The 15256-nt window shown below is 41.5% G+C and overlaps 1 protein-coding gene across 2 annotated transcripts; it reads right to left on the reverse strand.

Annotated features, from left to right (window-relative positions):
* Positions 1-1744: 1744 nt before the first annotated feature.
* Positions 1745-13016, reverse strand: LOC311049214 (uncharacterized protein). Of its 2 annotated transcripts, none has more exons than XM_084062709.1 (6): positions 12814-13016; positions 11453-11533; positions 9959-10003; positions 5563-5724; positions 4530-4613; positions 1745-2868 (listed from the first exon to the last, which is right to left on the reverse strand). In XM_084062709.1, the coding sequence occupies exons 1-6, from the start codon at positions 12910-12912 to the stop codon at positions 2290-2292; spliced, it is 1050 nt and encodes a 349-aa protein (XP_083918835.1). In that variant the 5' UTR covers positions 12913-13016; the 3' UTR covers positions 1745-2289. The 2 variants fall into 2 exon arrangements, with proteins under 2 accessions (XP_083918835.1, XP_083918834.1); XM_084062708.1 differs by having other exon boundaries at positions 9959-10006.
* Between the last annotated feature and the right edge of the window lie 2240 nt (positions 13017-15256).

Raw genomic sequence — 15256 nt, forward strand, 5'->3', positions numbered from 1 at the left:
TAGCCGCTTGTTTTGGGCTGGTTTTCCTAGACCTGGTTGCTTGTTTCTCTCACAGAATCTGGCAACACTGCCTCTGACATTACGCTCATGACACTACATCATAATAAAGGTGTTTCCAATGCAGCTACGCCCCAATATGGAGTGTGTTGTCTAACCTCAATGTGTCGTCATGGCAACAGGCGCAGACAAATCAGTCAGCTCCATATATGGACCCAAAAAAAAAGGCACGCTCATATATGGGCATAAACCGATGACATCAGGGATCTCCGTATATGGGCATTAAAGGGACAAGGACTGATGGATGCAGAGATCTCCATATATGGGTATAATAAGTCGGATCGGCGGTGTGACGCATGTGTGAGGGCCACGTAGCGTAGCGGACCCGAACCTCCAGTGTTGTAAAGAAACCTTATCAAGGGCGACCTTATTACCGGTAATCATGCAGGATATGCTACTGGTTAAAGGTAGGGTAAGTGATTTTATTTGGTTAAAATAAGTGTTAAATAGCTCTATATTCTGATAGTACTCATTGCTATAGTGTTTGTTCAGTAAGAGGAGTCTCCTTGTCTCTACAGCTCTTTATAAAACAGAAAATGCATTTTTGTTTCAGTTTCATTTCCAATTTTATCCAATCAGGACAGAGAACTCAATCAGGATATAGATTAAACAAGTGAAATTGGAAGTGATGACACTAAGGAATGAGCAGACAAAATTGAACTGGAACACTATAAAAATGAAGCTTAAAAATGGGTACGTTCTCCTGATTGGCTGAGATGCTGAGATTTTGACACCTACCGGAAAATGTATTTTGTGTTTATTAAAGAGCTGGAGAGACGGGGAGACATCTGTTACTGAACAAACACTCTATAGCAATGATTACTATCAGAATATAGTGCTTTAACCTTTTAACAAAGTACTTTTTGTTTTAACCAAAACATATCACTTACCCTACCTTTAATAAAGAGAGAGAGAAGTTATTACTGGAGATCCACCTCGACACCAATTTAGACAAATCACCTGCAGTCTAGAAGTCATACTGTTCTGACAATTAACTATGACAGACATAAAAAAAAAGATGACCCAGTCACAATGAATTACAGCACAAGTGAATGTCGTTAGCCTTACCCTGTAACAAGCAGAGGCGCTCTGGTGTCTCAACCAGTTCCTTTTGAGTCGCGACTCGTAGACTGAGGACCCGAGTTAGAATCCGATACCCGTATCCCTTCTCTCTGACCTGCCTCTCTACACTCTGATTATCTAATTAATAAAAAAAAGGAAGAATTGCCAAAATATAATAACAGGGTTCCCGGGGTCATGAAATTCTTGGAAATATTTTTGAAAATAGAAAAACAGTTTTCCAGGCCTGGAAAAGGTTTGGTGCATTCATTGATGATGGCACACTGGAGTAAGAGCCTCGTTATCTTTGCACCGTATGCTTTGCTAAAAGGCCTGGAAATGAAAGACTATGGAAAGGGTTAGAACAGTGGTTTTCAACAAGTGGTCCAGAAACCACCAGTCGTCCTTGAGGTGCCAGGGGGTCCCCAGCAAAATTAGTTAACATAGCGTCAAAATCATTTTAACCACTTAGCTTTGGCTATTCAAAAATAGCAGATCTACAAGCTCATAGCGCGGCACCGAGTGCCGCGCTATGAGCTTGTAGATCTGCTATCTTTAAATATATATATTTTGTAAAGCAAACATTTTTAACTCAAATCTTTGCCAAATGTATATCAATTTAGGGGTCCTTTGCATGAAAAAGGTTGAAGATAGAAAGATAGAAAATTCACTGTTAACTCTTTGCCTGCCACTGACGAGATTCCTCGACAGATCTGCTAAGGCGCAGCCTGCCATTGATGAGATTTTGAGTTTTCAGTGGTTTTCCACTAGATGGCGCTGTTCGCTCGCCTATGGATCACCGTTTGGCTCTCTGTGATGGAGAGAAGCAGCTGGTGACGTCATCGCACCCCCGTTCTCCCCCTTGTAATTCGATCTGGAAGAATGGCTTTTCTGCCGTTTGTGTTGCTTTTTTGGGGAAAACAGCCCCAAAAGGTGAGTGAAAACACTCGAAAAATCGCTGGCAGAGGGTGTGGCAAATGTATGTTTTATTTCTGGCAGTCAAAGAGTTAAAAATGTGTGGGAACCCTGCAATAAAATATATTAAGTATAGAGTGAATGCTGCAAGTCAAATTGCAGAAATTCTTTCACCCTTTTTACATCACAATGATTAATCTATCATCTATGCCCCCTAAAAACGCCAAGTAAAAAAGAAAGAAAACAAAAAGAAAATCTTTAAGACACGACGCAAGAATCATTAGGATTTTTCGCATTCTCCGTCTCATCAGAATCATTGTTTGGACGGCCTGGACTCCCGCTCTCTGATGATGTCAGGGTGACATCATCACCGTCGTCATCCAAAGGGTTGATGACCTCATCAGACGGCGGCGGGAACATCCTGTCCAACTCCGGCGTCTCGGCGGACGCGTCCTCGTAGGTGCTGACGCTGTCCGTGTCGTTGTCTCCGCCGCCGTTCTCCGTCGCCAGGCCTTCGCCCCAGGGCCTCCGCAGCACGCCGTCTTCCTCGGCGAGCTGGCCGTCGTCCAGAGCCAGCGTGGCCGTCTGCTCGAAGCTCTTACCTCCTCTGGACATCCTCTGCAGCTTGGTGGGACTCGAGGGGTTCCTTTCGGATTCTTCGGCGGCCCCTTGGGACCCTTTTCTTCCGGCGTTGTCCGATTCCACCAATGAGGAGGAAGGTTGCGGTCCGCTTCTCAGAGATGCAGCAGCAGTTTGTTGAACTTCTCCCATCGTCTCCTCCTCCTCCTCCTCTCTCGAGACGGGGTTCACTGGAGCCGCAGGCGTGGCGTTCCTCTCCTGCAGCAAGCAAGATTTCGTTATTGTCGAGCAGAAGCCTCTTATCTCCTTATTTTAAAGGGATTCTAGGCAACTTCAGAGATAAAAAAAAAGACGCTCTGGCGCTGTAACAGGCAGATTCACGTTTTGGCCTATAACTGTTGAACTGTATGAGCCAAAACGTGAATATGCCTGTTACAGCGCCACCATGAGGCTGATTTGAAAAATGTAAGGTGGCATTTCTTCCTTGGCCTAGTGGGGATGTGTGTACAAAGTTTCACGGAAATCGGAGGCTGCGTTCATGACTATTTACCAATGGACAGAATGCCCCCGCCCCCCAGTTAAAAATCACTAAAATCACTATAATGATAGAAAGCAATACATGATTTTTCTCACTCATCTTTTAATTATCATCATTACAAACTAATAAAATAACCCTTGTTGTAAAAATACTAAGTTGTCCTTTTATCAGGGTCGCCGATATTTATAAGCTCTAGCGGGTGCCCAACAAGGCACACATGCACGCGCGTGGGTGCCTTGTTGGGTGTGCATGTGTGCCAGCGCGCGTGCATGTGTGCCCCGTTCTTCGCACGTGCGCGAATTTTTTTGCGGGTTTTGGCCGGATAATTTACTTTTTGGGGGGGGTTTTGTAACTTTATTTTCGGTTAATTCGGTTGTTCAGTGGCGATCTGAACCAGGCGATCTGATTTTGAAAAAAAAAAAAGAAAAGAAAAAACCTTTTTTTTTTTTGTTGACCAGCACAGTGGGTGCTCCTCACCCACAGTGGGTGCTTTAGCCCCGGGGCACCCACGGTATCGGCGCCCTTGCCTTTAATCCATGTTTATTATGTAATGTTCCGCACTCTGCAAAGTGCACTTTTTTATCAGACTCACAGTCTGCAGCAAAGCAAACACACTCTAGATAAAAGTGTTACGCAATAGCCGAGGTGTATTATAACACCCATTAGTCAGCCTAATGTTATGCACACATTCAGGAAGGAAGTTCATGCTGTTCGTGTGGGTTCTTCTGAAATTACCACATACCTGACCAACTAACTACTTCCTCCAAAGCGAGTGAAACCCACATCCACAACACCAGAGGAAGCGACCATGATCTGTTACCACCCAAATATGGAAAGTTCTCATTCTACTTCTCTACTGACACCATCCATTAACCCATTGAGACCTGAAGCCGATTCTACATGTCTCCTAAATCTCAACAGTTTTCTGAAAAACGTATGTTTCTATATCAGTGGTGCTCAATCTTTTTCATGTCAAGGACCCCCAAAATTATATGTATTTGGCGCGGACCCCCATCAAAATATTTTGTTCCAGGGACCCCAAGAAGCAAAGATTTGAGTTAAAAATGTTCGCTTTAGAAATATACATATTTCAAAGATTTGCACACATTTTCACGATTTTTCAAAAATAGCAGATCTACAAGCTCATAGCGCGGCACTCGGTGCCGCGCTATGAGCTTGTATATCTGCTATTTTTGAATAGCCAAAAGTGTAAAATAATGCTTTTTAGCTCAAATCTAAAAATGACACAGTTCCAGGTCTTATTGGGTTAAAAGAGGTCACAGGTTTCTTTCCGTTTATACCGTGCCGTTTATATTTCCGACTAATGAAGATTTCAAATCAATCAAAAACAGAAGGTTCTCCTTTGGATCATCATCAGTACCTCTTTCATTCTCTCCATCTCTTGCATCAGAGTGTGCACCATGGCCTCCAGCTTCCTCCTGGCGTCTCTCTCTCGCACCAACTCCTACAGAGAGACATTGACGTCACACAGGGATTAAAGCTAAAAAAAAAAGACAAATCTCACCACTGACATGTTTTTGTGATTTGTGAAACCAGGGCTGCCAAGTTTCAGGAAAAACTAGGAGTGAGACTTTAGTGTCATCACATGCACACACGCCACACACGCGCGCGCAGCGCGCATGTGTGGCCAGAGCACGCACGCGCTCGCACTTTAATTCGGCGGTTAATTCGGTACAAAAAAAATTTTAGGCCTACTCCATGAAGTGTAGATGTGTGGCAAAAAGGAAACGGCGCAGAACACCGAACTTGTAACATCTGTGGATCGTGGGTAAGCACTTTATATTTGAAATCTGAACGTTTAAGTACATGTGAGAGTTGTAAATGTAAAAAAAAAAATCAAAAACCAGGAACTTTCAGTTCCATGATGCTTGTGACAGTCATGTGAACCATGGCTACAGTCCATCCCATCGCACAGCGCATCTCCCCAAATGGAACAGTCGTCCTAAACACCCTCGCCCCGGGTCTAATCCGGCGGCCACAGTCCGCGAAAACAATTGTGGCAGTGTGTGTTTTCGGACGAGCGTTCCGTTTTCCACCCGGTTGCTGTTTTTTTTTTTTTCTTTTCTGAGAGGGGGAAAAAAAGCGTGTGAAATGCCAAGTGTGGCGTGAGAAGAGGTTAAATTGCGTGACTCTCACTCTCAAAGGGTGAGACTTGGCAGCTCTGGTGAAACAGTATCACAATATGTAGAATTATATTTAGTTGTTACCATTCCACATGTTCTATGTAAAGCCGACCAGTTGAAGAAATTGAAAATTGAAATGAAACCATTTTTTTTTTAATGGAAGATTGCCCAACGTCACATTGTTTGGCAAGGAAATGCTGTCAGCGTTCCAAGAGAAACATTGGATGCCTTTGTAGCTAGCTAACGTAAACAGTAAAGTAAAACACATACCATGCTGGCCTGTCCAGCTTCCCTCTGGGATTCTGCCAGTAGCTCCTCCACCCCCTCCAGAGTATCCTGTAGAACATCCACCTGGAAGAGCAGAGTCTCCCGCTCCACCTCCATCCCACGCAGCTCCTGCACCACCTCATCATAGCTGGCCTGCAGATCCAACTGCACCACACACACACACACACACACACACACACACACACACACACACACACACACACACACACACACACACACACACACACACACACACACACACACACACACACACACACACACACACACACACACACACACACACACACACACACACACACACACACACACACACACACACACAGTAGTACAACAGTCAGTGGCTTTCAAACGTTGTGTCTCAAGATCGGTTTCATATCGCCACATAAGCATACTAGGGCCTTTACCGTTCCTGCTGTACGTAAAAGACATGCCATCAGCAGCATGTGACTGCAATCTGTTCTTGTTTAGCGGATGACTCGGCACTCCTGGTTTCGGGCGAGGACAGATTGCAGGTCGAGGAGGAGGCGTAAAAGACACACAGAGGCACAACACCAGAAGGAGCCCCCCCCCACTGATCTCACTGTCACTGAACCCAGTTTCGGCACAACAAAAAAAAAGGGGTCAAAGTCGTTGGACTGCTATGCCACCAGAATGTGGAATGCCCTTCCAGCAGTCATACAAAAGTGTGACTCTTATCGCTCGCTTATCAACCACCCACCAACTGTTAACTGTAGATATCATACATATATGAATTTAATACACAGGACCTTAACCCATTAAAGGGATTGTAGGCAAGTTCAGAGATTTAAAAAAAAAAGAAAAAAACTGTTGTCAAACACCGCCCCTCCACTCCCCCCCTCCCCTCCCCTCCCCTCCTCATCAGTAGTTTGTTTCCCCGACCACCAGGGGGTGACACAGGGGGGACTTCTAAACGGGCCATGCCGAAAATAGGTTGCTTTCTTCGGATACAATGCGTGTCACTGCCCGCCCCTGGTTCTCTGAATTTGTATTTTTAAATAGGCTCTGTCATGATAAATTGACCACATATATGAAGTTAAACAACTAAATTCTATCCAAACGATATCTTAAAAGTAGTTTGAGAAAAAAGTTTGAGAGCGTTTTAAAACCGAAAGTAAAAAGTAAAAACTGCCCACAGAAAACAATGGCGTCTCGTTCCATTTTTGTCGGCTGCATTCGGTTCCATTCGGTTTCACTCGAACAGTTCACACGGACACGGGGAAAATACGGATTTCAGAAAGAGGACTGTGTTTCAATGCAGGAAAACACCCCAGCATCATTATATAGTGGCTGATAGAGGGGAAAAAATGCAATATACATAAATATTTAATAAATGTAGGCTTAATGTTGCCTAGAATCCCTTTAAGACCTGGAACGCATCTGTGTCACTTTAGTTTTCTTTGGATATTCAAAAATAGCAGATATACAAGCTCATAGCGTGGCACCGAGTGCCGCGCAATGAGCTTGTAGATCTGCTATTTTTGAAAAATCTTGAAAATAAATGTTTTAGATTTTTTTCTGGGTTAATGGGAAACAAGCCCTGAGGGCTTATCTGTGTTCTCCTTTTAGCATTCTTTTGTATGAATCTGTGCCACCATGCCTTGTTAAGTATTCCATCGATCAATGGTTGGTTCAACTTGTTTTAAACAAACACAACACTGAGGAGCAAAGCTGTTGTGTGGACTTCTATTCTTTCATACTGTCATTTATTTAGGGTCCGGCACTAGCAAGTAACTGGATGTGCACCAGTGTAGATTTTGTCGACTAAAACAACGACTACCTTTTTTTTCACTGACGAAAATTAAATAAAAACCAAGCTATGACGACTAAAACCATGACTAAATATACTGATAATTTTGTCAACAAATAAAAACTACACCAAAATGTTAGTGAGGGACGAGAGGAGAAGAGATCCAGTAGAACTAATAGACAAGTCATTTTATGCTTGGTTGCGCTCGGGTCCACAAGCTCACAACGCGTCGCAGCGCGACGCGTTGTGAGCTTGTAGATAGGCTATTTTCATCACGCAACCAAGTGTAAAATCTGCCATTACGACGCCATCAAGGCACCGCCAAAATAACTTTTTTGTCGACAAAATCAACTGTAGATTTAGTCGACTAAAACTAGACAAAAAACTTTTCAGATGACTAAAATATGACAAACTGAACAGAATTGTATTCAAAAGGCTGACAAAAAAGAATGCTGTCAAAATCCACACTGATGTGCAGTTTGTGCACAACCCACTTGTTTTGAACTAGTTCAACTTGGTTGTCACTTGGTTGCCAAGGAGGCACACCTGGCCTCGTCTCATTCATAGCTCACTGTATGGGAGGCACTGCAGTACAATGTCAGTGTGGGCAGCAGATCCATGTGGCCATGATGACTAATGTCTGTGTGGGCGCTGTTTCTAACTTCTACTGTGAAAACAATGCTTCAAAACTACATACAGTACAGCTTCATGTTGTGTAGGACCGGAAAGGTCTCCAGGACTTTTTTGTGTTATCCTTTTAGCCTTAATGTCTTATTGTACCGCCTGCTGTTTACATTTCTAACTAATAAAGTATTCCAGGGGTCTTCAACAGGGGGTCCGGGACCCCTAGGGGGTCCTCAGAGTTACTACAGGGGGTCCGCCAAATCTTTGTGTGATAGGATTTATTTTTTTTACCTTAACCACATGAACTCTAGCATCCCTTTTTCTGAGGAGAACTTTAGCCAAAAATAGCAATTTTACAAGCTCACAACGCCTCGCGCTGCAAGGTGTTGTGAGCTTGTAGATCTGATATTTTTGGCAAAGAGGTTTAGGTGTAGAGGGAAAAAAGAGCAGACCAAGTAAACAAAAAAAAGGTTAATTCTGAAACACAATTTTATATAATATAGAGGGGGTCCCTGCTTCATCTCTGTCTCAGCTGGGGGGTCCTTGGCCTGAAAAGGCTGAAGACCCCTGAAGTATTCAATCAATCAAAGTCACCTGGAAAATACATCTGCTCGCACATGTACTGTATGTACATTTTCACACGCACACGCACACACACACACACACACACACACACACACACACACACACACACACACACACACACACACACACACACACACACACACACACACACACACACACACACACACACACACACACACACACACACGGCTTTGAAAAGCATTACTACTGAAATTAAAATTAGAAGAAAATGTTTTTAAGTGTCACATAGTACATCATTAAACATATTTATTTAGCCACATACATAAACTAACCTCTGTCTAGATTTAACACACGAAATGTGTATATTTGCCACTCAACATATACATTAAGAAGGCACACAGACTTTAACGTTTCAGAAAATTCGTGAGCTTGTACATCTGCCATTTTTGAAAATGTACAAAAACATTATAATAATTTTGAAAACATTTTTACACAAATCTTCTTCTGGGGGTCCCTAGCACTTAACATTTTCAGATGGGGGTCCGCGACCAAATACATATATAATTTTGGGTGGTCCTTGACATAAAAAAACTTTGAGAACTACTGGTTTAGAAGGCATTTGTAGAATGTGCCTCAATGGGTTAAACATAGTAGGGACAAACTGAAAGGTAAACGTATACATTGATTTTTGACCTTTGACCCCCACCCTTATACGTCAACACTAACCTACGCCCACCTTCCAGTTCTCAGCCACACAGTCACTGATAAGCTTTTTAAATACTTTGGATATTTAAATACAGCATATTAGAAATACTGGAAATAAACTCCTTTTGACAGAACCACTTTTAACCCATTCAATCCGAGAGAACGAATCTGTGTCATTTTAGATTTCTTTGGCTATTCAAAAATAGCAGATCTACAAGCTCATAGCACGGCACCGAGCTTTTAGATCTGCCATTTTTTTGTTTTCATCGTGAAAGTCTTTGAATATATATACATTTTTAACTCAAATCTTTACTTCTGGGGGGGTCCCTAGAACAACATATTTTGAGATGGGGGTCCGCGGCCAAATACATATCATTTTGGGGGTCCTTGACATGAAAAAGTTCGAGAATCACTTTTTTTTTTTTAAACTTAGGATTTAGAAGACATTTGTAGAATACCAAGAAGCAAAGATTTGAGTTAAAAATGTTCGCTTTAAAAGAATATAAATATATTAATTTGCACACATTTTCTCGATTTTTCAAAAATAGCAGATCTACAAGCTCATAGCACGGCACTCGGTGCCGCGCTATGAGCTTGTATATCTGCTATTTTTTAATAGCCCAAAGTGTAAAATAATGCTTTTTTAGCTCAAATCAAAAAGTGACACAGATGCGTTCCCGCCCGGTCTTAATGGTCTACCAAAACTGTTAAGATGGTGTAAAATATATGACTCACCATATCTGGGAGCCCCAGGTACAGATCTTGATCCGACTGATCCAGCTGCTAGAAGAAAAGAACAAGATGATCAGCTGCTGTATGTAACGTGAAGACGTTTACATTCCATAGGATGTCTCAATACGCTGACACACACTGTTTCTCAACGCTGGGTTCAGGGACCACCAGATGGACCCCCAAATGGACCCTTACAGGTCTGTGTAACTCTGAGAGTTAAATAAACACTTGGAGGATTTTACAGTGTAGATTGGGGTCCCTTTAAAAAAAAATCTCAGTCGGGTGGAAACCTCTTTTCAAGATTCAAATTCAAAAACAGAAATAGTAGCAGATCTACAAGCTCAAAACGCGTCGCTTCGAGCCACGTTTTGAGCGTGTAGATCTGTTACTTTTGATGCTTTTATGTGACGCTGTAGTATGATCAAGTAGGGCGTTAATTTACGAAAAAACATAAAACACAAAATTAGGTTTCTGCCCCGACAGTAGGTTTAGAATCACTGAACTAAACTACATACTAGAACCCCAATCTAGGCAGGGTAAGGTTATTTGTATAGTTTATTTGTGTAGGAGCACATTTCAATAACAAGGCAGTTCAATGTGCTTTGCATGAAACATTATGCAAAGATAACACATTATAATCTACGCTGTAAAATCTTCAGTTCTTATCTAAAGCTGCACTACGCAACTTTCCCCTGATTTGACCCGGCACTCCTGCGGAATTCCTGACATTTATTTTTTTTCCCCTTCCATTGAGCTAACAGAGCCTGCCTGCTTGCTCGGGGGATAAATTTAATATTTATTGACCTTCAGGTCAAAATTCATGTCAAAACAGAAACAGGATGGTGTCAAAGGTCATGTGTCACATGACACAAGACACAGGATCTAATATACATGTCTCAATAGAAGAGCAGGGAGACAAAATACAACCACCCCAATAAGTATAAGTTATATTGTATTCTACCATACAGATTGGACAAAATTACATGTTTTTCATTAAAACAAATCGAGTTATATAGTGCTGCTTTAACTCAATATGGAACCATTCAGGGTCCATTTGGTTCCATTTGTGTAGGCTACAACTTTTCTGTTATTGAGGGGGAAAGCTTTCGCTGAAAATGGCAGATCGACAAGCTCACAAGCTTGTCGATCTGCTATTTTCAGCGAAAGTGTCACTTTAGATTTCTTTGGCTATTCAAAAATAGCAGATATACAAGCTCATAGCGCGGCACCGAGTGCCGCGCTATGAGCTTGTAGATCTACTATTTTTGAAAAATTGTGAACATTTTTTTTAAAACATTTTTTTTTTTAAACTGTTAGGATTTAGAAAACATTTTTAAGAATCGCCCTCAGGTCTTAATGGGTTAAGTGGCTCACCACTTTATCCATTTATATGTTGGCTAATCAAAAATAGCAGATCTACAAGCTTACTGTAACATCATGATCTGCTATGTTTGAAATATTTTTGAATAATGACATTAATTTTAGCTGTCCCCTTACCTGACTGTCCCTCCTTGCTGTCCTCCTCAGGGTGTCTCCTCTGCTGTCACTGCGGACCAGCCTTCTGTTAGGAGTCTCCGTCTGGAAGAAGAATAAGGCACAGAATATGAACAACAACACGGTTATGTTATTATAGGAGTAGTTCACCCAAAAAATGACTTATTTTCTATCAATTGCACAGTACACCCCATGAAGCCTTGAATCCATGGATTTATTTGTGTTTTTGTCGCATTCCTAAGCTAATAATTTGATTCCTGTCTCCTACCGGCTAATGTATCCGATAGGAGACACAAAGTAGATTATTTGTGTCTCCTACTGGAAATACACGCGGGCATCAAATTATTGGCTTAGGAATGCGACAAAAAACAAAATAAATCCATGTATTCAAGGCTTCATGGGGTGTGCAATTGATAGAAAATATTTTTTTTTTTTTGGGTGAACTCCTCCTTTAATATAAAGCTTCAAAAACTACTTTCAGACATTATAGAGAACATACTATATTTAGACCCTAATGTGTTAGAAGGTAATAACAGCTAACACTCTAATATCCTGAGAGTTGTCTCAAATTAAACTATTATATCCACAGTCCTCCTGGTTATGTAAAGACATAACCTGTATCAGACAGACTGCTGAAAGAAAAATGAAATAAATAAGCTGATCGCCGATAATATGACGTTACATTCCAGTATTCCTCAATACACTGACACACAATGAATATAAAACTGGTGTATTGTTATTATATAACATGTAGGTCTGTCTACCAGCAGCAGCAGGAGGGTGCTAAGCAACGACACCAGATGGGACTAATAGCCATGAAATGGATGGAACTTCAACCTGGTGTTTGCATTTTCTCCATTGACGGCCCGTACATCTACATAATCGTTCAAGATTTCAAATATAGAGTGCTTAAACCATGGCCACGGATGTTACAATTATGTACGGGCTCTCAGAAGTACCCGTAGTATCCATATTGTTCAATAAAAAAGCATTTTAATCCGATCGATGGCCATTTTCTCATAGTTATAATGTATCAGGGTAGGGTGCAATACATCTCCCAACCGATAGGGTCGCGTAGTTGAAAGCAAAAGGAGGAAATACGGGAAAAAATGGCCACCGACCGGATTAAAGTGCTTTATTATTGAACAATACGGAAGGTAAGGGTACTTCTGAGGGCCCGTACACAATTATAACATCCGTGGCCATGAGGTAAGCACTTTATATTTGAAATCTGAACTTTTAAGTAGATGTGCGGAACCAAAAGGGAGGAAGTTCAAACACCAGGTTGAAGTTCATCCATGACGGTCGTATGATCCACGGCTACAACGACACCAGATGGACGTGTCAGACATCCTCTCTCTCACCTCCTTAATAACGCTGCGAAGAGACTCATCCTCGCTCATTCCCCGAGAAAGAGAGCGTTTCTTCGGCGACACACCTCTGTCAATGTTCACCGAATGCATTCTGACGGAGAAACAACAGATAAACTAACTCCTGGTGGGTGATTTTATGGATATTTTACGCCTGTAATATGGTCTGATATCTCAGCTTTAACGTTTGGGCTCAGGGTTTGGTTGAGGAAAATCACCACGACGCCACGCCCTGTCAGTGTTGCCAGATTTTGATAGAGAAATAAGCAACTAGGTCTGATTGATTGATTGAATACTTTATTAGCAGTTTGATTGATTGATTGAATATTTTATTAGGCAAAAAAATGTAAAACAACACATTTACATTTAAAATACTTTGTCTAACAGGTCCGTTCATAAAAGTCCTTGCGGACTTGTTTCCAATGAGGGCCTTGGTATTCAATTCATAGACATATATAGTGGCATCACAGTTCGAATATCATTACACAAAGAAAATAAAAAAAAAACAGCAAGAATATATATATATCTATATATCTATATATATATCCATACACATATATATATATATATATATATATATATATATACATACATATATACATACATATAATACTATGTACAACAACAGTTTACCAAGAAAAGGACAGAGAAGCACAGAGGCACAGTTCCATACAAAAGGATGCTAAAAGGATTAAATCCAAGAAAGCACTATGGCTTGTTAGTTTCCATTGGGGTCTTGTGCATTCAATTAATCAAAAAGCAACTAGCAACTAGGTTTATGAAAACAAGCCCAAAAGAAGTGATTAGGCTATGAGCATCGGATTTTTAAAAATAGCAGGTCTAGCCGATTGTACATCTGCTATTTTATATATATATTTTTTTTTAAATTGAAACATTTTAACGACACAAATCTGGGTCACAAAATATTCTCAGATGGACGTCCGTGGACAATTACATATTGGGGGTCCTTGACGTAATTTCTTTTGAGAACCACTGGTTTAAACTAGGAAACAAGCCCGAAATAAGCAACTACACTTTAGAAACAAACCCAAAGAACCGCAACAATTTTTACAAACAACTTTACAGAAAAACAATCCCAAAGTCGCTTATAATGCGCAGACATGGCAACAATGCTTCCTGTCCGCGATCTCCACGGAAGCGCAAAGTGGACAAAACAGTGCCAGAGACGGAACTACATGTTTGTAGTTCTTTTTCCCGGAGATGAACAACTGAAATGTTTGGCCCATTCTCTGGAGGTCTACTGTGTAAGCATAACGTTTTCATAATTGTCCAGACTACCCCCAGGGGGGGGGCTAGAATATGACTTTTTACAGGGGCCAGTTCAGTTCCGAATTGCAGCCACCTGCTGAGTGCTCTTTTAGAGTGGTTTTGAAGGAGAGTATAGACCCCTTAGGTCTTAACACAGTGGTTCTCAAACTTTTTCATGTCAAGGACCCCGAAATTGAGACTTATTAGCCCGTGGACCCCCATTTGAAAAGATATGCCAGGGATCCCCATAACAGATTTTTTTTTTACGGCTCGCTAGCAGTGATTCTCAACCATTTTAATTTCAAGGACCCCCAGTTTGACATGCATTAGGGCTACAGACCCCCATTTTATAGCATTTCTATCTCTGGGACCCCAATTTATATAGTAAAATCAATGTTAATTTAACTCTGAGAGTGTACAAATGGAACCAAATGGACCCGTTAGGGTCACGCTCAGAGTTACAGACCCATAAGGGTCAATTTGGTTCCTAACTATCATTTAGCTGGGGAACTCTCTCAAGGACCCCTGGGGGTCCCCGAGAACCAATGGTATAGACCATAGAGTTAAAAATAAGGTATAGACCCCCTAACAGACGACGTCACACTGGCCCCAAACGCCATACTGGCTCCAAATGAAACCCATTCTGTCAGGTCTGATGGTCCATTGTGGAACCTTGGGCCGTCAACCTTTACTTTATAGCGTGTGGAGCACAGTAGCTGTGCTCCGGTTAGAAGGAAGGCCTTGACAGCCACAGCGTTGATATACTGAATGTAATAGATAAGAACTTCAGAATTCTCCAGGCGCTCAACCGAACGCTTGTTTGCATGCAGACTTAGATGTGGAGCGAATTGCCTTCGTGATATATCAGGTCGTATCGTATTGTTTTAATATCATTAATTTGCTGTTCTTTTATTCACATATTATAGAGGGAATCTCCCTTGTTTGTCAATAAAGATGCCTTGCGCATGTGAACGGTAATTTCTGTGTATGTCGTCTATAAACTGGACTTTAGGGTTTTATAGAGGATATGCGTGTGACATCATCATCAAACCCGGAAGTTATGCAGGAATGCCTACTGAGTGTCAAAAAAATGGCCTTGACAGCCCATGCATCCAAACAGAAAAGTCATATCTGATTGCATTAAACAACATTAAACAATGTTAAACTC

The sequence above is a fragment of the Gymnoscopelus microlampas genome (assembly GCF_963454915.1).
Source record: "Gymnoscopelus microlampas genome assembly, chromosome: 7".
Taxonomy (NCBI): domain Eukaryota; kingdom Metazoa; phylum Chordata; class Actinopteri; order Myctophiformes; family Myctophidae; genus Gymnoscopelus; species Gymnoscopelus microlampas.

Excerpts from the sequence above, each read along its gene's own strand:
- LOC311049214 (XM_084062708.1), bottom strand. The coding sequence starts at position 12,912 with ATGCATTCGGTGAACATTGACAGAGGTGTGTCGCCGAAGAAACGCTCT. Across the intron at positions 10,007-11,452 it reads CAGCAAGGAGGGACAGTCAG|CAGCTGGATCAGTCGGATCA; the intron begins GTAAGGGGACAG and ends CTTTTCTTCTAG. Across the intron at positions 2,869-4,529 it reads AGATGGAGAGAATGAAAGAG|GAGAGGAACGCCACGCCTGC; the intron begins GTACTGATGATG and ends TGCTTGCTGCAG.